The sequence below is a fragment of the Pteronotus mesoamericanus genome, unplaced genomic scaffold (genome assembly GCF_021234165.1).
Source record: "Pteronotus mesoamericanus isolate MK-2021 breed Mesoamerican mustached bat unplaced genomic scaffold, CSHL_Meso_final scaffold_85, whole genome shotgun sequence".
Lineage (NCBI taxonomy): Eukaryota > Metazoa > Chordata > Mammalia > Chiroptera > Mormoopidae > Pteronotus > Pteronotus mesoamericanus.
In genome coordinates, this window is record NW_026555329.1 from 73,909,918 (window position 1) to 73,937,104 (window position 27,187).

The window sequence follows — 27,187 nt, forward strand, 5'->3', positions numbered from 1 at the left end:
ATTACTAACTGGTATTTAGTAAAAATTGTGCATAAAGGAGATACATGATTACTTTAAAGCTCAACCAGACACTGAACTTAGCACTGGCTAAGTTAGGGTAGATGGAAGAAACTGCAAGAAGCACCCATTTTACTCCAAATCCATGTCTAAATAATTCTTTAGAAGGTTAAGAAATAAACTACACACACACACACACACACACACACACACACACACACACCCCCCCCACCAAAGATCTACTCCAACTGCTTGCTTCTACACAATTAATATAGTATAGTCCTATTATATTACGGCTTATTATGCAGAGTTGAATAGACTAAGTCAAATCTTATTTCCCAACAAATCAGGTACACAGAATACAAGCGTCATAAAATATAACCTCTGTGGCAGGCGTTGGTCCTGCCCTCCAACGCCAGCAGTATGAAGAAGGCCCTCTGTATTATAAATGCATTTGAAAAACTAGAAATATGACAATTTAACCAAACTTATAACACTTTTCCCACAAACAGGAGAAAGATATTAAAGCTGTTCTCTTTGGGACCCAGATCATCAGCAAAAATTAAAATGCAAGAAGCCTTTTTTCTACTTAGAAAAGAACTGCAATGTCCAACGAAATGAGAAATGTGGGGTCTTTCCCGTAGTCCTTACACATTGGCTATGAAAGTGTCTCCCTGCAAAGAGAAGAGTCTTGTTGTGTCATCGCAAATGTCCGGAGTGCAGAGGGGAAGGTGGGATATGTAAGGTCGTCAACCTGGGTAACAGTATGCACCTTGGATGTTAGCAAAAGCGAAGCTAATAGCTTATAAAAAACATGAAATATATAAAATAAAATGATTTTCATATACATCTTAATTTAAAATAATTAATGCATCAAATCCCTGTTTAAGACTTTAACCTGAATATCAAATTTAAGAGTCTAGACTAGTTACTGTTACCGTGGCTCTTCCCCACATGTAACACACATACTATCAAAAATAATTTAAAAACCTTCACATTCTTAAATCTAAATTAGTGAGATATTTCTCCAGAAATCTTCCAAATAAATAGCTTTAAAAAAGAAAGAATTTAAAAGCTGTTAACTTTAAAAAAAAAATCTGTTAAATAAATTATTGATAATTCTTTACCCTACCACTGAAAATAAATCAAGACACTACCAACAACAAAATGAAATTCAAGCCCTGACAAGAGACCCTTTTCAGTTCAAGGTCTCCTTTTAAGGTTCTACCCTCCTTCTTCCTCTCCCCCACCAGGTCCAAAATGGTTATTGCTGAGTGGGTGTGGCACAGTGAAAATGCAGCATCAGGTCCATCCTGTCCTTCAGGCAGTGTTCTCTACCGGACATGCACGGCGGAAGCTCCAGGCTCCCGCGCCCCCGAGACTGGCCTCCGAAAGGAAGAGTGGCCCCCACAGCAGCTCCGTCACACGAAAAAACGTGCATGGCCATTTCTGTTCAACTTAAGGATCTTCCCAAGACGTTGTTTGGCTGTCGCCATTCCTTTTTTGGGACGTTTACCTATAAAACACCAACAACGGTGTAAATAATGATGAAAATTATACTTGGCCCCCAGGACCTGGAAGACTCAAAGGGAAAGCTATGTGGCAAGCAGGTCTTTCAGGGGTTCTGAACAGGTCAAGTCACACTCCTGGAATGCCACTGTGTCAACCCTGCCGTCTCTTCACAGGAGGGACGAGGGCCAGCCTCCTTCACCGGACTGCCCCTCCAGCACAAGCTCTCCCCTGTTGCGCAGCACACCGCGCCTCAGCAGCGTGAAGCAGCCTGAAGGGCTGCTTCTCCCCTTTGTCCGTGGGTCTTACTATTTCCTTTCCTTCACCGCTGTCATGTCACCTCCCTCAGCTCTCATGGCTAACCCTTTACTGTCTTTCTCAGGATCTAGCTCCTCCTCCCGAAAGGCATCCCTGACCCTCAGGTGACTCAGCAGCCTGGCGTCCTCACAGAAACCTGGACACGCTGTCGTCATTGCGGTGCCCGCCGTGCATCAGGCCGTGAGCAACCTGAGTGCAGGCACTGCCTCCGTCTGAACCGCCACGATCACCATCACACGCAGTCAGAATCATACTTAACCTACACATGTGTAAAAGTTACCTTTCGTTGCCTGGTTGCTGATGGGCGGTGGGTTTGATGCAGGTCTCTTGGTGGGGTGAAGGGGCACTGAAAAGGTTTCACCAACTGGCCTTTCCGGGCTTACGCTGCCATTACCCATCTGACACGCCGCCGAAACCAAGCTTGAATTCTGCGTGTACTTTCCATTCTGAGGGCTCGAGCCACTGCTGTCCACAGAATTCCTGCTTTGTACCTTCTGACTGATTTCCGACGAACCTTCCTTTTTGATGCATTTCTGGCTTTTATTTGGATCCTAAAGAGGAATGAAAATAAGGCTGAATTATTAGGGTTCCTTTAAGATAAGTGAAGTATTAAACCTCTCTATGCTTTAGCAAGCCAAGAGAGAAAAGAAATAGACTACTGAACTTTGGTTTTTTTAACACATCGTAGCCAAAGAAGACTACGCTTCATGATGGTCATCTCGTTCCAAAACCTAATAGTTCTGAAGGATTCAAGTCTTGAAGTTGCATCATAACTTAAGTCAGGAAGCAAGCGTTATATATGAATGGGGGCAAGGGGACTAAGGGAGAGGAGAGAGAGAGGAAGAAGGCAGGGAAGAGAGAGAGAACATCAACACAATTTCAACAAGCCATCCTAAACTCAGTGAGCATGTGCTGTGGAAGGAAGCCAAGACTGGAGGTGTGGACCTACTGCTCCCTCAGCATTTCACAGTTCCCACATCTCTCTTACGATGTAACACACCATCTTTTTAATTTTTTAATTCATTTTTTTAATCCTCACCCAAGGACATGCTTTCATTGATTCTGGAGAGGAAGGAGGCGGGGGAGGGAGGGGGAGGGCAGAGGGGAGGGAGAGGGGGAGGGAGAGGGAGACGGGGGGCGGGGGGCGGGGAGCGAGAAACACCAATGTGAGAGAGAAATATCAATGCGCTACCTCCCGTATGCACCCTGACCAGGGATCGAACTCAAAACCTAAATATGTGTGCCCTAACTGGGGATCAAACCCACATCTTTTGGTGTATGGGATGACACTCCAACCAACCGAACCACCTGGCTAGGGCACATACTATCTTTTTTAGAGCTTAATTTATATAAGGGTCATCTCTACTGTAATTAAGTTGTTTGCTAAAAAACAAGCAAACAAAAGTCCCCTAGATGATGAGCCCCAAGTCTGGTTTTCTGTAACAATTTTTTCTTCAGTCTCTTCAGATTATTGAGTGAACTGTTAGGAAAAAACAGTGCTACTGCTTGGTGGGTCTACAGCTCAACAGAGAAGGTCATGACCAGAGTTAATCAGAGAAAGGAAAAGACACACTTGAAAAGGAAGAGCATACCACAGGTGTGAAGTTTCACAAAACTAGTTTTAATTATATGTGTGATATAAAATATATCTGTGATTCTTTTTTTAAGTTTACTTTCTGTGTATCTCTGATTCTGCAGTGGCCAAATAAGTTTTAAAAACAGCATTAAGCACAGACTTGCTTTAAATCAGTCTTAGAAATATGCTTAAGCATGAAGAAACAACTGCTATGATTTGACATGCCTCTACGATATCTCTCGATTATAAGCAAAATACATTTAATTGTCTCTAAGGTGATTACGCTAATCATCTATCCTGTTTTCTTTTTTTTAATCCTCACCTGAGGATGTTTACTGATTTGAGAGACGGGGGCGAAGGGGGAGCTGGAAAGGACACTGATCCGATCGCCTGACTCCCATGCACGCCCTGACAGAGGACTGAAGGAGCAACTTACCTATGTGTATCTTCTACTTTATTTTCAAAGACAACTATAAAAACAGAGTTAAATAATAGCTTATTTTTAACACTGAATCCTACAGCGAGGTGATAAACTCCACGCAGCTACAGTGAGGCACTATAAAATCATACATTGAATAAGTGAATTGTAACAGTTAAGCGATTTCTTGCTTGACCTTTGACTCCAGAGCATATTCTTCTAGTAAAAGAACTTATACTGACAAAACTTTGTCTTAAAAATTAACTTGGCTCTTTTTCTTATTCTAAAAGCAAATGGTGAGTATTTAGAAAGTAATAGATAAGCCAAATGAAGAAAATAAAAAGTCATAATTCTACTACTCAGAGAATATCTGGACTCTAGGACATTTAGGGACCCCACTCTGCCACTTGAGAATTTTGATTCTTTCTTTAGCTGTCATTTTCCAAGGTTTGCAGCAAAAGGTCATACTGCTTTCCTTGCTTGGCGCTATTGGTAACAGTTTTGTTTTTTTTTAAAAAGCTAGTTTGGGTTCACTTTGTTTGGTATGAGCATTAATATGCTGGGATCCGAAGACACGAAGTGTCTTCCCGTAGAGCAGGGCTCTCATTTGGAGTCAATGACTGGTCTGGGGTGGGGTGGGGCACAAATCATAAGACAATGTAAGCAAGTCAGTATTTATGAGGATCATTTTTCCAGAGAGAATCTATAACTTTCCTCAAATGCTCAAAGAAATTAAGCATCTAAAAATGTTCAAGCAACAGTGTCAGAGATTAAAAAGAGATGCTCTGGTACTTTTCCTTTCATGCTTCACTCTAACCAGACATTAATCTAAGGGTGCTGGCAGCCAGTGCTTTTTAACTACTTCCTTGAATAAACTGTTCTTTTCCAGACCGTGGTCTATCCACGCGCTTTGCACTAGTGATTATAGCAGAATATCTAGAATTGGGTAGTTCAAATGTGCATATAATTGTAATTTTTTACCTTCCCAGACCTAGTAGTTGATAACTAGTTACAGGTAAAAAAAAAAAAAAAAAAAAAAGGGAAAACAAGAACAGCATTAATGACAATTCTAAATCTCCTTTTAGTGTTTCAAACCTTGAATATACCTGAAGATTAAATCTGGAAGATGTATCAAATTGTTTAATCCAGGAAGAAGTCCTCAAATCCTGATCTTCAGTCTTGACATGGTATCCTAAAGAGAAGTTTTAATTAAATTATCTTCACACAAACTTGATCTTAAAGAACAAAGTTAGTCAAATGCTTAAAACTGAAAGCTAACTGTTGGCATTTTATTAAAAACCGAGTATGTTAGTTCTTTAAATATTTATTCATGTATGTTCACCACATTTCTTTCCCTCTCAAAAACAACAGTCACCAGCTCCCTATCGTACACGTTAATTTTCTCAAAGGCTGTCTTTATATGACAGGTTTTATGCCAGATGCTGGAAGATCTTGAGTAAAATTCTACAGCCATCTGTTGTAGATGTAAAACCAAATGCAATACACACTCTCTAAAAATGATACATTTTTCCATCTAGAATAAAGGCATATGTTTGTCTCAATTTTGCAGTATTTTCACAGAAGCTTTCTTTTCAAAGGACCAAACAGATTATAGGGAGATGAATGGCACAGTGGAAAGACATACAAGCCTAGATTTGAATTTGAGTTCTCGCCTTACCAGTGCATCTTGATGCAAGTTATTTAATCTCTCTAAACCTCAGTTTTCTCTTACATAATAAGTAGAGAGTCCAGGGTTCAAGTTCCAACACCACTGAATACTGATTACGAAAGTATGGGGAAGTTAAATTAATTTCACTAAGTTTTACTTCCTTTATCTGTAAAGTTATATTACCTACAATAAAATGTTGCTTCAAGGATTAAGTGAATGGATGTCAACCTCCTGGTACATAGTGGACACTTAACTGTGTGAGAACAAACACAATGGCTGTAATAGGCATTGGTATGAACATAACACCAGCTACGCACAGTCCTCCTCAGCCATTTAGGGAAACAAAACTCTCCCCTAAAGGCACAGAGAGGAACACACTCTGTGGCATCACTGATGTTGCCACCGAGTCCTCCCCTTTCCTAACGCTTCCTTTTCAAGCAAGAAAGACAATGTCCTCAATCGGAAAGCTCAAAATTCTTTTTCCTCCCATGGAAGGAAAGAAGTTTGGCTGTTCAATCTTAGCGGGCGACTTAAAGCACCAAACATTCCCTCCACTCTGAACCACTTATAAGAGGGAAATGATACTACCATTCAATAGCAATGATAAAATTATGCCGGTGCACATGACCGTCAATCCCCGTTAATTTACATTTTGAGTTCTCATGGTTGCATCTTACATAATTTATCAATATTACGTATTTTGGGGGCAATATGTTTAGCACCGTTTCCAACTGAAGATGTAAAATAAACAGTTCTTATTTATAATCTCAAACCTCAACTAGGATTATAGAGCTACTAAATTGGGGGTCATGAGTTACTTTTTAAGAGACTGATAGTTTATGTTCCTTACCACATTCCCCGGGTTTGTCACAGCGATACAGCTGCCTAACCTGGTGGTGACTGCTGTGGCAGCTGCTGGGATCCTGGAGAGAGTGGCTTTCTCTGTCACTGCCTGTGCTTTGTGCCTGCCTTTGTAAACATGTGGAATAGTGCGACCCTGCCATGGACAGCATGCCCTGAATAGCTTCTTCCTCTGTGCTCGTCGAGGTAGGACATTCCCTAAAAAGCAGATAACCAAAAAGTCAAGAGCCTGTGTAGTCTAATGACATTTGGTAAAATTTAAAACGTTAAAACATGTTTTCATATTCTTTATATCACACTGTCACGAGACGACTACCACCAGCAGACCTACCTTTTAACTGGAATTTCACTTCTAGATGTCTTCTGGCTCTTTTGAAGGAAGTTCCTCATCACATTAGACTCCTTAAAGTTTGATGATACTTTTTGTTTCTTTTCATCACCTGAACTTTCAGACTCTTCAGTGGTAAAATTATTTTTCTGAGATAAATTAAATGAAAACAAAGCTACATAAGAAATCTGACCAAGTCTGTACAAACTAACAAAAAATACTTTATCTCTCCAGGGAGAGTTAGAATCTTCTTTTTAAATCCTCACCCAGAGATATGTTTTATTGATTTTAGAGCAAGAAGATGAGACAGAAAGAGAAACATTAATGAGACAGAAACATCAATCAGCTGCCTCCCATATGCGCCTGAACCAGGGATCAAACCTGCAACCTAGGTATCTGCCCTGACCGGGAATCAAACTTACAACCTTTTGGTGTGTGGGACAATGCTGCAACCAAATGAGCCACTTGGTCAGGACAGGAAAGTCAGAATCTTAATTATCATGGAATTATTTCTGTATTTCATATGCAAAAGTCAAAAGCTCTAGTAACTACAGCAACATTATTCTATAGTAAAAAACACACAGTACAGGTTTTCTTTAAGGTAAAATGAAATATAACCTATGAGAAATATGAGAAACATATAAGACAAAGCTATATTTATCAAATGTAAATAATCAATAATCACATGGTGTGTATGTGTGTGCATGCGTGCGTGCATGTGTGTGGTTATCACTACAGTGAAAGGCCCTGTGCTACAAAGGTCAGAGAGACGGGGGAGGAGAGCGGGGGTTCACTTTTGCATCGTATCACACACAGGCCCCAGGCTTCCGTGCATACCAGTGCAGTGCAATCGGGTCCAGAGTCCTCTGAATCAGAAATATCAGAATATTCCGATGATCGATTCCTGAGTTCTGATTTCACACTTGCAAAAAACCCTGAGAAGGGGAAGGAGAGAAGGCCATGAACAGGGTGACAGCTACAGCCTGTCCAGCTTCACGGTGTCTTCATCCCTCCTGCTCCATCCTCTTCCGCTTCCACCTTCTTCATTCTTTCTTTCCCCCAAGGACTTTCTCCTCAAGTGACCAAGATATAGATCGAAGTGTATTCTAAAAACACTTCTGGAATTTACTGAACATGACTATAAATTCCTCATTTGGAAATTTTAAAAATATCTCTTTCTAGAAAAAAAGCCTTCAACACTAATATAAGCTACAAGAAGCATTTCAATTTCCCTTTTGCAATATTTCTTCCAGAAGATAACAAAAAGATAACTCTCCTAAACTTAAAAAGCACTCATATAGTGAATTTAATAAGCATATACACCGGGCCTTACGCTGCCTTTCTCTTCCACAGAGAAATATGACAAAGCAGCCTCTAACTGGCCACCTTCACCCAGCACATGAACAAATGCCGAGTTACCAACTATAGAGATATCACACTTACTTGAAATTTGTAGGAATTAGGGTATTCAACGTGGATTAAATAATGTTAATTATCAGGAACATTCACTTGTCAGATGCCACAATATTTAATATTTAACTGCTTCTTAAAATTGATGATCTCCAGGAGGAAGAGGTATTACTATTTGACATCCTGATGATAACCAATTAATAACCAAATGGAAGCCCTCTTGTTAACAAGTAATCAAGAAAAACAATACATGGATTACTAATAGCTTCAAGGTCAGCCAATTATATAGGTCTCCTAGTTCTGAAAACCATATATATGTTAGCTGAAATTATTTGTGAAATCATATTAAACTTGCAACGGTTTTATTATTTGGAGTAGAGGCCCATAAAATGCAGGAACTTTCATGTGACTTGTGCAAAAACTGTGACCAGACAAGCATGCCACGCCCTGGCACATGTCCTCACCATTAACAAAGCCTGCCCTGGGCTCTCCAGCTGTCTGAGCATCCACACTCCATACTCCCTAAAGGATAAACTACTCAGAAATACCTCAGACTCCTCCAGAGGATATCAAGAAACACAACATTGTCAATCCTAGTACAAATGTAAGAACTTGAAAATTAGCAAGTTACTTCACACGTTATCACATTAGCAGTAAACAGACCTTTCCAATGACCATGAAAACAAACGTACTGTTAAGTGGTTTTTGAGATTCTTCACTCTCCACTGCCTCTACTCCTGAACTCTCTTCTACCTTCATTTTTGCCTTTTTTGTCCTTCTCTTATCCTCTTCATTTTCACTATCTACTGTGTAGAGACTTTGATCTGCAAAGGGTTGTCTTTCATCTCTGTATACAGAGGGAAAAATAATCAAGTCAGAAAATAGTGCAACCAAGCAGCCAGACAGTACCCTTGCCCCCTTCATCTACAGAGAGAGTGGGGAACCGAGCTGCTCTCCTCATGTTTCAGTCAGCTGTGCCACAATACGGGCTGGGGACTCAGCAAAGAGAGGGAACCCCCGAAAGCTCCTCGACTGGATACTTTGATCTGGTTTACATACTTGATTATTCTTCCATTCGTCAGCAGTAATCGTAGATCGTTATCTTTCGCTCTCCATTCCGGCACCGTAGAAGATGGCTGGAGATGTTTGTTGAATTTGCCATTCAGTTTAGAGCTCAAGATGTCCTTAAAATGTAAAAACAGAAATTAATCTCCGTCCTCAAATACACCTGCTTGACTAAAGGAATGCAGTGTACCGCCACCTCCCCCTTGGCCCTGCGCCCCAAACTGGGCCGGGCAGCCTCTCTGGCTGTGGGCAGGCAGCGGTGAGCTGCTAACACCTCACGGTTTCTAAAACCACAGCAGGAATGGGGCTCATCTCTTTACAGGGCCATTAACAGTAACCGTGTTCTTACAGTAGGATATGAAACTTGCATAAAGCCAATTCGAAGACATCCCACGTCTTCCCACTTCTGCAGAAGCGTTAGCTACTGGGTCCTTCCCAGTTACCCTGCCTTTGACATAATCCCTAGGCTTCCCACCAGGCACTGGCAGGTCACTACACTACCCTCACTAGAATCAAGGCCACTAGGTGACAGAAAGGCACACAGTGGCAGGTTTTTAATACATAAAGAATATTTCCTTTTTGTGGTATTTTTTCTTTAATAATAGAATCTTTCATAATGTGCTAAATCTTCTCCCAGATGACTATGGGTTAAGGAGGTTTAGAAAAACAATAAACTCTTAAAACAGTGTAAATACAATTGTATATCATTTAAAATATTTAAGAGTTAAACTTTTCTATATAACTTTAAAAATATTATAATTCAGAGATACCTCTATTTTGTTCGTTTTACACTAATACCTATCCTCTACTTAAGATGTAACATTGTGGACGATACTGGTCTCATTGCAAACTCATTACCATGTTTCACAAGGCCCTGCACTGATTGTATTACTGTCCCCACACCCCCCTTGCCGATTAGGCCAGCACTTCTCAAACTTTAACGGGTTTATACTAACAGTCATTCATGCTGATACTGCTGGGTCAAAGATAGGCTTTTTGCACTTGCTCTTCCCTCTGCCGGCAATACTTTTCCTCACATCTGTGTATCCATCTGACTTCTTCCCATTATTTAAGTGTCAGCTCAGATGCCACCACCCGAGAGGCTCTCCGACCACCTTGGCTAAAGTAGCCAGCCACCCCAAAGCCCCTTTATTCTATTGCTCTACTGTGTTAGCTTCCTTCATTACACTTATTACTAGAAATTATATTACTTTAACATATGTCCCTGTCTTTCATCCTTCCAAGTTGAGCTAGGATGGAAGCTGCAGGAGGGCAGGGACTTCAGCCCTGCTCTCTCTGGCACCTTCCCCAGAGCCTGTAAGAGCACACTTAAGAGCATACGGCCTTGGTAAACACTCAATCAGCGTGTCAGCAAATGAGCCAGATCTATTCTTCCTACTTCCGCACTGAAGCCCAGAAAGCTGAAGTGCTGCCCCTGTCAAAGACGTGAGCACTGCTGACCCTGCAATGCGAAGGGAAGATTAGGTAACAAGGATGGTCAGGCTGTTCTCTTTTCAGTATCCTTTTAAAGAACTTTAAGGAACAACCAAGTCTCTCTGTGATCATGGAACATAATACTTGCCTCTTCCCATGGACACATCTCTAATCTTCTGAGGACCTCCCTTGTATGGAGCTCTAGGATGTCTAAGTTAGAAGGAGTTCGGACAGTATGATCTCGAAGTTTCCTCATCTTCCGTCGGGAGTGGTATGGGGAAGTTGCTTCATTTGAGGATCGTGAAACTGGACACACAGTAGGAATTCCCTGAGATTTAACTGGCTTGCCATTTTCCTCCTTTAAAAATTAGATTCAGAGTATTTTTAGAACAAGGCTACATACACACCTGACTAGGTAATCAGCCATAAAAATATTTTAGAAAACAAAAAACATTCAATTATATAAAAAAGACCAAATCATAATATTAACAGTTTTACCAAGACCTTTATTTCCTTTTCTCCCCCACAAAATACTATACTATAAACATATTTCCTTGATTTCCATTATAATTTTAAAGGCTGTGTAGTACTCCAGCGTACAGCTATAGCATGATCTGTTGACCTAGAAGGTACTGGTCGTTACTTCAGCTGCTTTCAATTCTTTCCTATGATGTACATTCTGTCACATACATCATTGCATAAATCAATAATTGCTTTTTAAAGTGAAGTCATACATCTATGTAGTTTTGAAAAATTAAAATTCTGTAAGCATATTATGAAAAGTAGCAATCTCTTCCCCATCCCAGTTCCCATTCTCCAGTGGCAACCACTTACAACTTTTTTAAAAACTGTAGTAACATACACATAATTTTGTACCACATACCATATGTGGTAACGCATACATAATTTACCATCTTAACCATATTTATGTATAGAACTCAGTGGCATGAAGTACATTTCACACTGTTGTCCAACCATCACCACCATGCATTTCCAGAACTTTAAAATTTTCCCACACTTAAGCTCTGTACCCATTCGCCAATAATCCCCCATTTCCCCCCAGCCCCTGGCAGCCTTCATTCTGTTTTCCGTTTCTATGAATTCAACTACTTTAGGAACCTCACATGAGTGGAATCACACAATGTTTGTCCCTTTGTGACTGTCTTACTTCATTGAACATGATGTCTTCAAGGTACATCCATGTTGTAGCATGTGTCAGAATTTCCTTCTTTTATAAGGCTCAATAATACATTGCATGTATATGCAGCATTTTATTATTCATTCTTCCGTGACAGATACTTGGGTTGCTTCTGCCTTCTGACTGCTGTGCATAATGCTGCTATGAACACGCACATGCAGAGATCTGATTGAGTCCCTGCTTTCAGTTCTTTTGGGTTTATGCCCAGCTCCTGCAACTCGTTTTTGTTGTTAGGTTTTTTCCTTTCAGTTATTTGCCTCCAAATTTCTAAATAACAGGTTTATACTGGTACTTCTTGGTTTTTTACCTGTACCAATATTACTGAATTCCTACTATGCAAGATGAAGTCTTAGTCTGGCATACCTCTCTTAAATGTGCACATACTTCCCCTTCCTTCAATATTCAGTATTTAAATTGGACTCAGTAAAAATTATTGACAACCCAGTGCCATATAACATATTATTATTATATTTCCTTCCCTTTACATCCTTGGATTTTTTCCTGAATTTATAACTGCCTCACTTTCCATCAGCTTGTTTTCTATGTACTTATCCCAATTAATCCCAAAATTCTCCACTAGAAGAATGCAAACATTCAAACACAAGTTTTTATTTTTCTTTGGAGACCTCTCTCCTGGATAGGATAGCCAGATACAGTATAAGACATCCCGTTAAGTCTGGATTTCAGATAAACAACAAATACGAGCCTTCCATTCTCCTGACCCACCGTGGACCGGCCGCTCTCTGAGCCTGCATATGTCACCTGAGACCTTTCCTGGCCTGCTCCCCTTCCGCCACATCGAAGTGCACCCCCACCACCAGCTCTGGCCGTCACTTCCTATCCTTTCTCCTTCCTCTATTTTTCTTTATCACACTTGTCAGTTCCCAATATACTAAAATATTTATGGCTAGCCTCTTATTACTAAGCTCCATGGGCAGGGCCTTTCCTTTGTTCATAGCTCTATGCCCATCCTAGATGGTTTAAAGCACGGAGCAGGTACACAGCATTTGTTGAAAGAATGAATTCCAGAGTTCCTTCTTTTTTGGTTCACTCCCCCTTTTTGAAACAGCACATGCTCTTAGCTTCCTGAGCAACAAGGGAGGTACCTCTTTTGAGACCTTACCTCTTTGACATCTTTATTTTACCATCATAGTTGATTTATAGCTTAGCTGAATACAGACGTGCATGTGGGTATCCCCAAACCCCAGGATGTTAAGGACTTTGCTCCATTGTCTTCTGGTTCAGTGTTATTCTTGAGAAATTTAATACTATTCTGATTCCTAATTCTTTGTGTATGACCCATACTGTTTTCCCTAATGCTTTTTCAGATGTGCTTCGTTACATGTATTCTAAAATTTGACCGCGACGTGCCTTGGCTTAGGTCTTTCTCACCCACTCTACTGGGCCTTTGCAGGGCTCTCAACCTGGGAAGACGTGTCCTTGAATTCTGAAACTTTGATTGTTCCTCTGGTAATCTCGTTTTCTCTGTTCTCTCTCCCTCTAGAGCTCCTATTATTTTGGTGTTGACTGTATAAAACGACCTCCTAATTTTTCTGTCCTATTTAGGTCTTTTTTTTAAAACTTTACAGGAGATTTTCCCAACTTTATCTTCTAACCATTCTACTAAAAGAATTCTGTTCTATGACAAAGAACTTGTGTTCAGAATATACAGTATAATGAAATCCTACAAATCAATAAAGCAACATAATTTTTTAAACAGACCAAAAACTTCAAACAAATACCTCTTTAGAGAAGACACAAATGCAATGCACAGGAAAATTTGTTCATCATTAATCTTTAGGAAAATTCGAGTTAAAACCACAATGCAACAGTATTTCATACTCTCTAGAATAGCAAAAATTAAAAAGACTGAAAACACCACATATTGGTGAGGATACAAAATAACTAGAATGCCTACACATTACTGATGGAATTATAAAATGGTATAACCCGCTTTGGAAAACCAGCAAATTCTCACAAAGTTAAAATTCACTTACCCTATAGCTCATGAACTCTATTTCCAGGTATTTATCCAAGAAAAATGAAAACATACATTTAACACAAAAGACATATAAGCATGTCCATAACAGTTTTATTCATAATGGTCAAATCTTCATGTAACCCAAATAGCCATCAACAAAAGAATGGAAGACAAAGTGTTGCATGTCCATTTCATGGTATACCACTCAGCAATAAAAAAGAACTGACACGTACAACAACATGGATAATTCTCAAAAGCATAATGTGAGTGGAAGAAGCCAGGCACCCAAATAGTACGAACTGTATGATTACCATTATCTGAAATTCAAGAACAGGCAAAACTAATCTCTGAAGACAACAACAGAGGTCAGGACAGTGGTGGCCTACGGCTGTCAAAGACTGACTAGAAGGAGGCAAGGATGGACTTTCTAGGGGAGTAGAAATGATTTATATCCCAATTGGAATGTTGGTTATACGGGTATACACATTTGTCAACATGCAGATTGTTTCTCACGATCAGTACATTTCACTGTACATGAAAGACAAAAAGCTAACTGGGAACTCTGTGAGTGGGGCTTTGTCAACTAGTGGGTTCAACAGTTGTCAGTATCAGTGCATCTGCTTCTTGGCCTGTGAGATACACACCAGACGGCCAGTGTTTTAGAAGCCAAGGAGAAGCAGCGGCATTCACGAGGCACGCTATCACTTAATCCTTTTCCATGTGGTTCCCATCTCCCTCACTGGGCTCGGTGTGCCGAAAGTCCACAATCTCAAGTTCAACTCTAGGTTTCTGCATCTGTTAAGGCAGGGATCTGGAGATCATTTCTTAAATAGATCTTTAATCAATCCTCCACTCTCATATTCAAAGGGTCCTTCAAAAAACTCTGGTAGATTTTTTTGAAGATTCTGTACAAATTAAGACCTGCTCCTGGTCTTCTCCCACTGCCCACACAGGTTTTAGCTCTCTGGTCTGCTAAATCAGTTACCACTTGTACATCTTCTCTCCAGCTTCCAAAATCCAGTTGGAATCTTCATCTCTATTATATTCTTTGTCTTCAAAGATGTCTTTTTTATTCTTTTACTGTACTGTTTTGGTCCCAGGAAATCATAGTGGTAAGTATGCATGTTTAATCTACCAAGATTAATTGGAATACTCTTATTTATTTAATTAAAGTAAAACTGCTAGGTCAAGGTATATGCTATTTAGAAAGCATAAACTAATCTATTCCTACCATCCGGGATAGAATATAGAATTTTATTTTTGTCAATTTTATAAATGATCATATGAAATCATAAATTATTTGGCAAAATGTGGTTCAATACTTTTTCACATATGGAGACTATTTTTATTGGATTAGCCATTTTAATTTTTTTTAGTGAAATATCTGTATATTTTCTTTTTTTAATTTTAATTTACTTTAATTGTATTTATTTTTAGAGAGAGGAGACGGGAAGAAGAAAGTGAGGGAGAGAAACATCAATGTGTGGTTGTCTCCCATGTGCCCCAACTGGGAATAGAACTGGCAACCTTTTGGTTCACAGGCTGGCACTCAATCCACTGAGCCAAACCAGTCGGGGCTAAATACCTATATATTTTCTTTGCACATTTTTCTACTGGCAATCTTGCTGCCTCCTGTATTGCCCATCCTTCACTTAAAAAAAAAAAAACAACTATGTTGGCTATTTCTGTCCATTTATTCTTTCAGGTTTATTTCATCATTTAAAATTTATAATAATTTGAAGTTGATGTATTTCAGAAATGACACTCTCATTTATCCAACTATTTTTACTTCCAATAGTAAAGATTTATAATTTTTCATATAGACCCACTACTTTCTTATTGCATTTATTCTTAGTCTGGGTTATCATATAATATGAGATTTATATATTTATACATTGACATACATGATATATGTGACTTTCGATTAAAAATCTGTATGCAATTACTGTCGCTCTTTAAAATTAAAAACAATTTTTTTACTATATCTGAACATATTGAGAAGTACATACACTATGCTATCAAAGTATATTAAACCCAGCGTTTTAGTATTTATTAGCTGTATCCCACTTTCCAGTCCCCCCAACACACCTCATCTGAGTTGCTAAATTACCAGTTAGCCTCCATTCCTCCACTTAACTTCCTTTCAGTTCAAGCTAGACACTAATAGAACCACCTTCTCGAATAATTACTTTAATTAAAACTTTCTGTCTTCAATCCCTAAAATAGCTCCTAATTGATAAGTTAAAAAACCTAATCTCAAATTTTGTGGGCTTTTCTCAAAGGACATTTGCCCAACCAACTCCCCATAACACTGTCTGTCGAGCAGCTCTCCTTGCTCTGCCCCCTGAGGTGTCTTGCCTCCTCCCCGCCTGGCTTCACCTGGCTCTCTCACCTTACATTTCCTCTCTTTCTAATTACTAAACACGTATTCATCTCTGCACAGGTGAAGTGACCTGGATCTGAAAGTTTTGTTTATTCTGTATTTTTTATTTTTGGAGTAACCTGAAGTAACCCGGAAACTTCACTTCCTTATTACTTCATTATGATGCAGCCCTCCACGTTTCTCTCTAGGACTTTAAGAACCTGGGACTCTGAGACTTTCTAAAACTTAGCTCATTCCTTTTTTTTTTTAAGTGCATAAAAGATTTCAGATATTTGTAGTGTGGTGGTAGATCTATTTGCTTCTCAAAGCAGATAGTAACACAGAATTTCGATGATAGTTTCTACTCTTACCTCTATTGCTCGAATTACTTTAGAAAGTTCTTTAATGAGATGTCCAGGTCTAACATTGTCTGGAATTTCAAAGGCATGTTCAGATACAAGCTGTATTTGGATTAACAAAGACAAAATAACCAAAGTTACTTACACTTTAATATGTAAAAACTAATTTATTAAACCAATTTTTGGGTTCTTCAGATTTTATGGACACAGCTAAATACTAACAAGCCAAGTCTCAGTGTTCCTGTAGCTCATGTGACACCATCTAAGGAGATCCTCATTACCTTATAAAATCCTCTTGGACTGAGTTAAAGATGAATTTGTCACGCAGTGAATTTTGCTTTATACTGAGTAGTACTCCAGACCTTGAAGCCTACTCTACTTCTAAATACTACTATAATTAGTAAAGTAACTAATTAAGACTAACATTTAATTCATAATACTAACACTTAATTCATAATACCCAAGGATGTGTAAGTAGCAACACAGGCACTGAAATAATCCTAGTCCACCAGCACAAGAAATGTGCTACGGAAGCATAAGGGAAGGAGATACTATTTCCAAATGGAGATCTGGGATGACCTCTTGGAGGAGGTGGGACTCAAATGCAAACAATCAGGCCACATTTTAGTGAAAATGGAAAGCTTCTGCGTGAACCCTGACCTCCTTTCCTTTCATCTTTACGTAAGTCTCGCAGAGGGTAAGAGCATAGGCACGGCAACCGCAGAGACCTAGACTGAAGTCCTAGCTCCGCCAGGTATCTCAGGAAAGTTATTTAAACTCCTTGGACCTCAGCTTCCCCACATGTGAAACAGGGATAGCAATAGCACCCAGACCTCGTATAGCTGCTGTGAGGATTAACTTAGTTGATGGATGTAAAGACTAAGCACGGTAGTTAGCACACTCTGAGAGCTCAGTTATTATTCTATATCAACATGCTCATTGCTTACTGAACATCCTAGACATATTTGACTTACTTTCTTTTTCATCTTAAAAAAATACTGAGGTACTTTATCCTCATAGACACATAAACCAGTACATTTGTACACACTGTATAATAAAATGCATGTCGTATTTCAGGCATGAGTTCTACTCCATCTACTGCGGCTCCTCGTACCACATAGCTTGAAGACTCTGTTTTCCTGATCTTACCAGATATAAAAATTACAATTATTTCACCCAGGAAAACTTACTTACCTCTTTTTTCATCCATAATTTTAAAGCAGTATGCAGTGCTTTCACGCCCTGTACTAGGTAAGTTTGAGGCTGGAAACCATCTTCTCTGAGTTCTGTGGGCAGGGAAGAGGTACGGAAAGGAGTTAAGTGTTCCGAAGATAAATGGATTACCTTGAGATTTTGAGTAACCACCAAATACCAAACTGCATAAACTTTCAAATTAACAGAATGGGAAAAAAAGTAAATAAATAATTGAAAAGGCAAGGGAAAAAAAAAAGAATCCCCTAGTTACATTAAATATGATTGTACTAAATGCTCAAGTGAAAAGCTCACAAACATAATGCTGAGTAAAAGGTCACCAAATAATGTCAATATGAAGCTATTCACATGATACCTAAAAATAGACAAAATTAAACTATTTTAATTTGTGACACAGGTGCCAAAGCAGAAGAAAAGGGCTATCACGAACATCAGGATAGTGGTTCTGTCTTGAAGGGAAGGAGGAGGTGCTATGGGAAAAATCAGAGCTGCGGCTGCAGTAGCGGCAAGGGGTTTCTGCTCACCGGGGTGGAGGCGTTCTGAGGCCTTGTAATTCTTCAAACTGCGCAGGAGTGTATGCGTACGCAGTGTGCGATCTAAACAACTGACTAGGGGCGTACAGTGCTTCACTACTATAAAGGTCAATACACTCACTCCCCCACAAATGTCTCTTCTGGGTTTTTAAATCGAATTGATTATCAAAAACTCACTTAAAAATATGAGATGTGGTCACAACTCAGGCGAGTTGAAGCAAAAGTGAAAGATGTGCTTTTGCCCTACGGCTAATTTACTTACATAAACCCAAAATAGGTTCACGGTTGTATTATTACTGACACTAAATTCAGTTGAGAATTTCAAACAATCTGCCCTCATTTAAACTATCAGATAAGCCTGTAGCAGTCTGAGAGGTGGCAAATAATAGGCCACAAGGAAGAGTTAAAAGGTCGGGACGCAAGGACAGCATAACGCAGGGGAATGAGCGTTCCACTCCCGACTCCGGGCAGAAGGTCTAGGAGGGTGGCACGGATGTGCCGGTCCTTCACCTCTACCCTCAGAGGGACTGGACTGGCACACTAGGACTGCCCGGTATCCTGTACTGTCCTGGCTGAGGAAATAGAAACACTTTAAAACCAACCTGCAAACATCCTTTTACAGTAATTTTTTAAAAAATTTTAATGTATAGGGTTATGTTTTCGATCAGACCTCAATAGTTCTGAACACTCAATGGCCTAACACAAAGGCTAAATCATTCTAAGACTAAGCAATCTGCTGCTGTGAATGCAAGAAGAAAGCAAGATTTTGTCTTCCAGATAAATTCTTAATTTGTTCTAAAAAGCTGACTGATGAGCCCCTCTTAGACATTAGGAAAAAGCCTCAGGCCAGAGGTGTTTGTGTGTGCGTGCGCGCTGCTGAGAAAAGACAGCAAAGTGCTCTGAACCTAGAATAGTGAATTGCCTATCTCTAATCTTGAGGGTTCCGTCATTGGGCTTTACTTCCAGGAAACAAAAACATTTATAAATGTTTTTATAAGTATTTAAAAGTGTTCCTATTTCTCTAGGCTTCCACTTGGATAAGGAGCTGTGTACTTTAAAGTCCAGGATTTTAATAGAAGCTACAGATGGCAACTCTGTGGTCCACGGTGACATTCCTGCAGCCACAACGAATTCCTGAAAACACTGAATGAGTCAGGGACTCAGGACAAGGATGTATTTCTGGAGCAGGGACTGGTCTCGTGCAGCAAGCACCTGTTCCTCCTCATCCATGGCTTCCTGCCTCCATCGCCGACACCTGCACCTCCGACAAAGCCTCTCCCACCGCACTGTGGGGCATGTGTGGGGCGGGGTTATTGTTCTTTACTCCCAAAGAGAGTGAGCCCCCCCGCTTTTTTAAGCAAAGAAGCCCTAAGTTTTATCATTTGATTCTGTGCATACTATCCTGGGAAGTAAGTTACTGGTTATTTCTTTTCATTTTACCTTTCCTTCTTGTGTAACTTTTTAAAAAAGATTTTATTCACATATTGAGGAAGTAGGGAGTGCTGGGTGGAGGAGGACAAAGGGGGAAAAACTGGGACAACGATAATAGCATAATCAATAACATATAGTTTAAAAGAAGATTTTATTCATTTTAGAGAGAGGGGAAGGAAGTGAGAGAGAGGGAGAGAAACATCGAGGTAAGAGAGAAACACTGATCATTTGTCTCTCGTATGCGCCTTGACCGGGGATCAACCCAGTGACCTTTCACTTCGTGGGATGACACCCAACCGAGCCACACTGGTCAGGGCTTCTTGTGCAACTTTTAAATGGAAAAAGAAACAAATGTTTAGAATAGACTTTATGTTTAATCTGTTTATATTGGTTTCTTCTGGGAGTTAATTATAATTGTACCACTATTTGCAACTGGACTGGGCAAGTTAGACAACACAAAACCAGATGAACTCTGTTCTCAAGGGCACGAATGTGTGAGAAGCAAAAAAACAAAAGGATAAAAGGGGAAGCGATATTCAATTTCCAACTTGACTGCTCATAGTTATTAACCCAAAGATAAAATACCAAATCTGAAATTCCACATAAAAAAGGTAGCTTTCAAGTTTAAATAAAAAGATAACCACCCACCCCATCCCCCCAAAACACCCAAACATTTTTCTTCACTTGCAGATGTACACCCTGATATTCGGTTGGCTTGTGCGAACAGGTGCCTTGTGCTGGCCAGCATAATGGGCGTAATAATAATGGCACGGCACTCCCTGATTCTTTTAGGGCATGAAAACTATGCCCTTGATTTTTAAGAGCAAATATTTGGGAACACATGTTACATAACAATGTCTTGGCTTAAACTGCACTTTTGCAAATGAGGTACTTATACAGGCTTGACAGTGTGTGCAGGCTGCGACGGTCCCAGGTGGAATCGACATCTGTCAACATTACCTGTTCTGATACAGCTCTTCATGTACCTGCTTTTTAAGATTGTGGATTAGAGACTCTCATTTGCTAAAAAGTTTCCTAGCAGAGGAAATCATGCATTTAAAAAAACAAAATAGCCCTAGATGGGTAGATCAGGTGGTTAGAGCATCATTCTGGTACAGCAAGGTTGTAGGTTCGATCCCCAGTCAGGGCACATACATGAAGCAACCAATGAATGCATAAATAAGTGGAACAAGTCAATGTTTCTCTTTCTCTCTCTCTCTCTCTCTCTCTCTCTCTCAAATCAATCAATCAATAAATAAAACAGAGGCAATAGCAACACCTTACAAGGGTCTCTCTATTAGTGGCTTTTAGTGAATTTACAAACATTATGCATTATATCTCACAACAAATGAACAAATTATTAATTACCTTTCAAGGTTTCCAGCAAGTTTTTGGCTACAAACCAACATATGGCTTCAAAGAAAGGGAATTTGAAAAGATCTGGTGTTTTAAGCCTTTTTTCCATCTCATAACACCTAAAAAATACATTTTGAAGAAATTTACTATTAATATTAGCATTTCAAAGTTAAATGAGGGCCATCAACTTAAGGAAAATAAAATAAGCAGATGACATGTAAGACCAATCAAGCACTGTGTATTTCTTACTATGACATTTGGATTAGACTAAATTGTGATCTTGCCCAGGTCATACTTTAACAAATTTGACAGTGTACTGAAGAATTACACTGGCCTTCAAAAAGATCATACCTTGGGATTTTTATCCTAGTCTAACTGGAAGTAATTGCACAAGGGTTCCCCTATAATAAATTAGACAACATGTTTATCAGTTAATTCCACGTGCTGGACAGCACTGAACCACACACTCAGGTTTTCTTTAGTTTCTACTAAGCATTCAAGCTCAAGACCGCGCGTGGGCTGGTCAAGGGGAGGAGACAGGAAGCACAGTTTGCCACCGTGTTCTTCTGTGGGAGCCCTTGCAAGCAGCCCAAGCTGCCAGGGGCTGCCTTTCCCCTGGAAACAGCACAGGTCTAAAGAAACCAGAGTCTCACAGAGCCGTGTGGGAGCTCCCCCGGCTCAGAGCTTCCTGCAGTAACTCCACGAACACATCGCACCCAGGGTTCTCCATGGGCAAGCCGAGCTAAAGCCACCGCACCCAGGGAAGCCCGACCACAGCTCACGGCCTCCTGCTGGGTGCTTCTAGTTCTCCCAGTCCTGGTGCGCTTTACCAACCAGGAGACATTTTACCCCAAGCAGGGCTAATAGGGGCAGAAAGTTACCTGAAGGTCAAATTCTCACACTGAAAGGGAAAGCGCTGTTAACCCCTGCCCCACAGTACAATTAGAGGAGGTGGCCTGATAGCCACCCTAACCCAGGGCTGCTTTCCCCAGCCCTACATGTCACACCTGAGTCTGACTGGACCGCGCTCATGTCCCTCACTGTACAACCAACCAAAGGAGAGCCCATACATTTTTATAAAATTTTGAAATTTAGGGAGACATTTAGTCTCAAACTGAATAAATTCTTATTTTTTTTACATTTCGTATTTGAAATGCATCAAGGTTGTCCTCCTGTCAAAATTTTAAGGCACTACTTTTGTTAATAGTTCCTATTCTTAAAAATTTCTCAGGGCCTATCTCCACAAGATCTCAATTAAAATATGTTGTTGACTTTAGTTTTTTTAAACTTTGAAACAATGTTCTATTTATGAAAGGACAGAAGATCCTTAAATACCGAGGACACTAACCTGAGCTGCATGCCGATGTTAAGGTTATGCAGAAAGTTCCCCCCAAAAGCCATACAGTCCTGAGAAGTGAGCACAGCGTGAATCCACCCTGAAATGGTTAAAAGTATATAAATCAGGGATTTCTCAGTATTTAAACCAAACAAATGTCTTATCTACCTGTGAAATAAGAAACTCAAAACACTGACATCAGTTTACTTCATACTGCAGTGGTAGAAAAGCTAATGCCTATAAAATCTGTAGATTCATTCATTCAAATATTTATTAAAGACCTATAATATGCCAATTCTATGACGACTCTGGGAAACTGAGGAAATGCATGGGCCCGATCAGACAAAATCACAGTATAAGATGGGTGAAGGTTTTTGCAAATGTGTGGTTGTGGCTGTTTTAGTTTTTTAATTTTTTAAAAAACCAAATTTATATTAAAGGTTTTCCCCTGAATCAAGTCGAACCTGGTTAGAATGAGGCACGCACATTCCCATGAAGGGAAGAGAGACTGGCGAGCACTTGCTTCCCTCGGCTCTGAAAAGAGTTCCCTGAGGGACGAAGCAGAGGAGGACCCTGGGACTCAACCGGGTGCCTGTCTCTAAGAAAGGAAAGGGGGTCACCCACAGCTCACTGTGGAGGGTTTTGTTTCTATAAATGTGCATGTTGGCAGTCAAAATGGTACCTTATTTTCCCATAAAAATATTTTCAAAGTGAGAAACATTTCTAAGAGATGATACCTAGCTTTTGAAAGAAATGTCCATGGACTAAAACACATGTAAGTATATATATATATAAATAAACATATACAAATACATCTGCGTGTAAAAATTAGCTGTTAAAATAGATCCCATTTTCTCCACATTCTCATCTTTTCATCCCTCACTGTGCTATGACACAATGTCAAAAGACTGAATTTCAAATGATGCCCATTTGCGTGCTCAAAGGCACAAAACCTTGAGCTTTACCCTGAAGTGACCAATGAGAAGTCCGTCAGCTACAATTCCTACAGATCAGTGGTCCCCACAGAGGTTGTACTGCCTGTACTGGGAAACTTTGGGCGGGGTGGTGGGAGGGGAGTTCTTTCAATTGTCACAATGATCAGGAGGCACCACCGTCATTTTGTGAGCGGGAGTCAGGGGTCCAAAACGCAGGACAGTGCCACAGAGTAAGAAATTGCCCTGCATGACTGAGGACTTACGAATTTCTGAAGGGCATTTATTTTGTACAAAATCTGCCAAGAACTGTCTGACCCTAGAAACCACAACTTCATTATAAATGCAAGCAAAGTAATTTTTGCATGGTTTTGGCATAATTTTCCAGGAATACAACTATTCTATAAATTGAAGGAAACTGAACTTTAGTTTGTTTGGAACTTTATCAGTTGCCAACTACCTTGTGAAAAACCGCAATGCCTATAGCAGTGGTTCTCCAGGTCTCCAGATCAGCAGCGGAGGCGCAACAGCGGTGCTCGGGAACTTGTTAGCATGTAAATTCTTAGGCCTCATCCCAGACCTACTGAAGCGTAACTACTGGGGATCAGAACCAGCAGTCTGTGTTTTGGTAAGCCCTCCCCAGGAGGCTGCCATGCTCAAGGAAGTTTGAGAACTATTACTCTACACCTAAACTACAGAATTTGAGTTCTGTACCTGTATTGGTTTTCTGGCTTATGCATCTATTTATTTTGTCTTCTAAGGCTGCTGTGCCTGCACAGACACATTTTGCAATAGTTTTATTATAAATTACTCTTTAATCTCTTCTTTATATGCTAGTTAGGTCATTATACTATTTTTTTAAATGATTGGTGTAGGAGGTTATAACATCAATAAATATGAATTCAACACTTTGAAGAGGGCGTAACTAAATATTTGTTATAAAAGGAAGAACTGGGAAGAAAATTTAAGGAAGGAGCTTAACCCATTCACAATGAAAATATTGATACTTATCTAGATTCATAAATTCTGGTAGTTCCAGGCATGTATTAAAAACATATTTATTTATTATTATACACACCAGATGCACAACAAGAAAGTAGGGCCTGTGGTACCAAATCCCTGTGAACTCTGCAGCCTTTGAGGTCACCCAAGCAAGACTAACACAGTTCTCACACCCCTGCCTGGAGAGCCCTGCGTTCCATCGTGCCTCAAAGTGACACACCTGACACCTATACTTGAGGCTACCGCTAAGGCTGGTACTCAATTCCTTCCTCAGGTCCCTCAAAACATACTCCTAACTGTCACAGGACAACAGCCCAGATTCATATTACTGGCTTGGCCTTTCACAGCAAGTAGAGCTGACCAGTTAAAGTTGAAGGAAACTACACCAAAATTTTAAAGTTTTGTGCAAAGAACATTATCAAGAAAGTAAAAAGACAACTCACAGGATGAGAGAAAATATTTGCAAATTATAAATATGTCTGATACGGGTCTAGTATGTAGAGTATATAAAGAATGCTTACAACTCGAAGATTAAAAGACAAATTACCCAACTTAAAAATGGGCAAAGAATTTCAATAGACATTTCTCCAAAGAGATATTCAAGCGGTCAATAAGCAGAAGAAAAATGTTCAGCATCATTAATCACTAAGGAAATGCAAATCAAAACCACAGTGAGATACCACTACTTCCCATCTACTAAAATGGCATAAATAAAAAAGATAATTACAGTGTTGGAGAGGATGTGGAGGAATGGAACACACTGTGCATTGCTGGTGGGAGTGTAAAATGGTGCATTCGGAAAACAGTTTGGCAGGTCCTCAAAAAGTTAAATGTCAATTCAACCATATGGTCCCGCAATTCCATACCAGGTATATAACCAAGGAAAACAAAATACTTCCACACAAAAACTTTTACACACACGTTCAAAGAATAGTCAAAAGGTGGAAACACCCCAAAATGCCCATCAACTAACGAATGGATAAATGAAATGTGGTATATCTGTACAAAGAAATGTTTATTAGCTATAAAAAGTAATGAAGTACAGATACACGTTACAATACGGATGAGCCTGGTAGACATAATGGTAACTTTCGTTAGAAGCTAGATTAAAAAGGCCACATATTCCACATAAACATACATATGTATGAAATGTCCAGAGTAGGCAAACCACAGGGACTGCAAGTACATTAGTGGTTGCCAGGGGCTCACAGGAAGGGGGGACGGAGACGTGGCTGCTACCTGACCTGGGCTTCCTTTTGAGGCGATGAAATTAGAATGAGACGGCAGTAAGGTTGCACAGCCCTGTTAATCTACTAAAAACTACTGACCTGTACACCTTAAAAGGGTGAATATTATAGTATGTGAAACTATCTGAACAAAAATCAGAATGAAGGCAAATGACATAAAACACCAAAAAGAAAACAAGTCCTAACAGTAAGGAAAGCCTCTAAGGGATAAAGAAGTGAAAAGTCCAGGATCTCAGGCTGCGCAAAGCTACTTTCCAAACATGTTAAAGCCAGAGTTTCTAATTAACAGCTGACTCCATGTGACTGAGCGTGAACAATGGGGAGCAGGGGGGGATTAAGCCTTACCTGTAGGGACAAATAAGGTATGTCCCTGCTTTACCACACATTTGTAGCATTTATCCACCTTATCTCCAAAGAACACCTCACTCTGGGTCACAGATGAACTCCAAGATTCATAGAGCGCCAAATTTTCATCTGTTGGCTTTATCAAATAAAAAATCTTCTCACCCTAAAAGAAAGTAATCACACTGGTTTTGAAAAGAAAAAGGCATTCTTAGAACAGCCTACACTGATGCACTTTCCCAACAAAATGATCTAAATAAGACAATTACCTGATTTTTTAGGCTCAAAAAAGACGTATTTCACATACTTAATTGATAGCTATTGCCCTCAACAAGCATCTTCCTTCACAGGAGCTAAGGCTCCCCTTCCCAAATACTACAGGGTGTCAATCAAGTGGCATTGGAGAAATAGTTACAAGAAAGGAGGGCAAAAAAAGAAACAAAACAAAAAACCCACAAACATCCTACTGATCTCATTTTCAAGGCCTGGAGTAAATACATATTAACAGGCCTCAGGTTACAGAGTCATCTCTGCAAACTTTGCCCCTTCTCCTAAGATCTATAATATAAGGATTATTTTTAAAGACGTGCAAATTGACTTCCTTTAATAAAGTCATCCTTTGTTTTCTCCTGGAGAGAAGAAATAGGAGCTCACGAACACAGTGCCATATACAGCACAGAGCACTGCAGACGTACAGGCAGGCATTTAATATGGACAACACTTGGTTCTAGATCAGCAATGTCCAACAGAACGTCCTATGATGAGGGAAATGTTTTATGTCTGTGCTATCTAACAGTAGCCATAAGCCACATGTGGATACTGAGCTCTTGAAATGTGGTTAGTGCAAATGAGGAACTGAATTTTAAATTATATTTAATTTTATCTATAGAAAATTTAGCCACACATGGCTAGTGTCTACTATTCGAATAGCACAGTTCTAGATAAAGCAAGGTGAATATAAGCTGCCAAGAAGAACTGGTATTTTTATGAACCTTCCTGACTTATCCAACTAGCTGTCCTAGGCTAATCTTAAGGTCAGAAGCAATTCTTACTACTGTAATTTTGCGCCTTCTCAGGTATTGATTCACGTTAAGTGATAACTGAATAGGGGAAAGAGACAAAAGGCTCCAAGAGACCAGCTTATAAGATCATGGCAAAAAGAAGGAGGTGGGGGGGAGAACCTAAACATAAATTAAGAACTAATGGCTCCTTTGTTACTTGGAATTAGAAAATCATAATGCTTAACAGTAAAATGATAGGTCCTACTAAAAAGTACAGAAATTTCCCTCTTTACAAATGTCATTTGCATGA

The 27,187-nt window shown here is 39.8% G+C and overlaps 1 protein-coding gene across 1 annotated transcript in view; it reads right to left on the reverse strand.

Annotated features, from left to right (window-relative positions):
• Positions 1–229: 229 nt before the first annotated feature.
• The window catches only part of KDM7A (lysine demethylase 7A), a 61,053-nt gene continuing 34,095 nt past the window's right edge, over positions 230–27,187 (reverse strand). Inside the window, exons 7-20 of the mRNA XM_054564163.1 lie at positions 25,880–26,042; positions 22,366–22,453; positions 21,030–21,136; positions 17,680–17,771; positions 16,498–16,587; positions 10,734–10,943; positions 9,146–9,270; positions 8,779–8,933; positions 7,514–7,611; positions 6,680–6,825; positions 6,338–6,546; positions 4,925–5,010; positions 2,105–2,375; positions 230–1,513 (exon numbers count right to left, since the gene is read on the reverse strand). Coding sequence (XP_054420138.1) covers positions 1,419–1,513; positions 2,105–2,375; positions 4,925–5,010; positions 6,338–6,546; positions 6,680–6,825; positions 7,514–7,611; positions 8,779–8,933; positions 9,146–9,270; positions 10,734–10,943; positions 16,498–16,587; positions 17,680–17,771; positions 21,030–21,136; positions 22,366–22,453; positions 25,880–26,042 — 1,935 coding nt within the window. The 3' untranslated portion in view covers positions 230–1,418. The remainder of the gene's footprint in view (positions 1,514–2,104; positions 2,376–4,924; positions 5,011–6,337; positions 6,547–6,679; positions 6,826–7,513; positions 7,612–8,778; positions 8,934–9,145; positions 9,271–10,733; positions 10,944–16,497; positions 16,588–17,679; positions 17,772–21,029; positions 21,137–22,365; positions 22,454–25,879; positions 26,043–27,187) is intronic.